We start from the raw sequence: 1872 nt of genomic DNA, 5'->3' as shown, positions 1-1872 counted from the left end.
ATAAATTTTACGAAGCATAATAATATAAGCAGCCAAAGATAATATATAAAGTACACATTTGGAGAAATATCAAGCACCACCAAACATTCCCCCATCCGTACTAAATAATTTGTCCTTATTTTCTATTTTCATCCGTCCTACATAATTTGTCATTTTTTTTTTTTGAAAATTTGATTATCCATTTAATTACATTTTAAATTTTATGATTTTGTTAATCTTAATTAAACTATTTATTTCTCTTAATCTTAATTTATAATTATTTTTACTAAATAATAATTATTTTTATTAATACACTTCTTAAATACTTATTAATTATAATTTACCTAAATTCTCGTATATAAAGTAATATAGTAATATGTCCAAAATATATGAGACAGAGGGAGTAGATAAAAAAATAAAATTAAACAAACAAACATCTTTACACGAAAAAATCAAAAGAACTTATTCAGCCATTGACATGATTCGATTCGATTAAATCTCCTAAAAACCACAAACATTGTATGTATTGTACGGCACAACCTATGCAGCTACGAAAACCTCAAACCAAATCAAATGAATAATAATAATAATAAATGTTTCAAATCGATCAATTATTTAATTAACTAACTCGCCAACGCCGCCGTGAAGGAGGCGCCGCCGCCGCCGGATCTCATCATTTGCTTGAACTCCGAAAAGCTGACCATCCCGTCGCCGTCGGAGTCCACCTTCTTGATCATCATCCGGCAGTCGGTCTCGGCCCCCCCGGCGAGCCCCAGCGACCCCAGCACCGCCTGCAGCTCGTCGACAGTGATGAACCCGTCGCCGTTCTGGTCGAACACATTGAACGCCTCCAACATATCCCTATCGTCGTCGCCGTCGCCGCCGCCGTCGCCGCCGTCCATGATGCTCTTGTACAGCGCCTCGAACTCGCCGGCGTCGACGCAGCCGTCGCCGTCGGCGTCGATTCTGTCGATCATCTGCCTCAGCTCCACATCGGCGATGAAAATCCCCATCTTCTCCAGCGAATCGCTGAGCTCTTGTAAAGTGATCCTCCCGTCGCCGTTCTGGTCCAGCAACCCGAACACCCGCCTCAGCTCCGCCGCGTCCATTTTTTCCGGCAACCCGACGACGGCGGCGATTGGGGGTTCGGCGTTGGTGTAATAATTAGGGCACAGCCAAGAAGGGAGGAGAAAGGCCCTCAGCTTCTTGGGAACGAAGCAGACGAGAATGGCGTTGTAGGCAATCAGAATCCTAGGCAGGATGAAGGATAAGGACATGGCGGCGGCGGGTCTGTATTTTAATGGCGTTTCTGCGGCGGCGAGGAAACGGCGGAGCCCAACGGTCGGGAAGAAGAGAAGGGGGGTGTGTGGCGCTACGCGTTTTTTGGGGTTTCTATAATAAGTGTGTTGGGAGAAAGCGCGTTGTCATAAATGCGCGTTTAGTTTAATTAAATTATTACTGGGGCGGGGCCCGAAAACACGATTTTAGTAAAGCGAGTTGGTGGAGGGGGCCGTATGGTGACCGTTGATTAACGGATCTAAAAGTAGATGGATGGATGGAAGGAAGGAAGGCCGGCCGAGCCGAAACGGACCGATGCTGGGATTGTGACACGTGGAGCCTACGAATTGGTTGCTGTATTTTTATACACAATGTTTGATTTAAAAATTGGCGGAGTGTTTGGAGTGGAATTGGTAAGAAGTCATTTTTATTTTGGAGGGGCAGTTGAAGCATCTTCACTGTCTGTGAATTAAGCGACAATTATTGGGGGTTCGTTTTAATTGTCTTTTAATTTGTATACATACGTACACTTTTAATTTGGAATATTAAATATTCGGATATCATGTCTATTTTACTGTATACACTAGAAATGATGAATGATATAATTAGTAAATA

At 42.8% G+C, this 1872-nt stretch overlaps 1 protein-coding gene across 1 annotated transcript; it reads right to left on the bottom strand.

The window, feature by feature from the left end:
• Nucleotides 1-367: 367 nt before the first annotated feature.
• On the bottom strand, nt 368-1366 carry LOC127241740 (calmodulin-like protein 7). The gene has a single exon (XM_051260923.1). It carries the CDS (start codon nt 1254-1256, stop codon nt 603-605), a length of 654 nt encoding a protein of 217 aa, XP_051116880.1. The 5' UTR covers nt 1257-1366; the 3' UTR covers nt 368-602.
• Between the last annotated feature and the right edge of the window lie 506 nt (nt 1367-1872).

This window comes from Andrographis paniculata, unplaced genomic scaffold (genome assembly GCF_009805555.1).
Source record: "Andrographis paniculata isolate CXL003 unplaced genomic scaffold, ASM980555v1 Contig83END, whole genome shotgun sequence".
In the NCBI taxonomy this organism is placed as follows: Eukaryota; Viridiplantae; Streptophyta; class Magnoliopsida; order Lamiales; family Acanthaceae; genus Andrographis; species Andrographis paniculata.
Note: the sequence above shows the minus strand (reverse complement) of the source record. Positions and strands in the feature narration are given on the sequence as shown.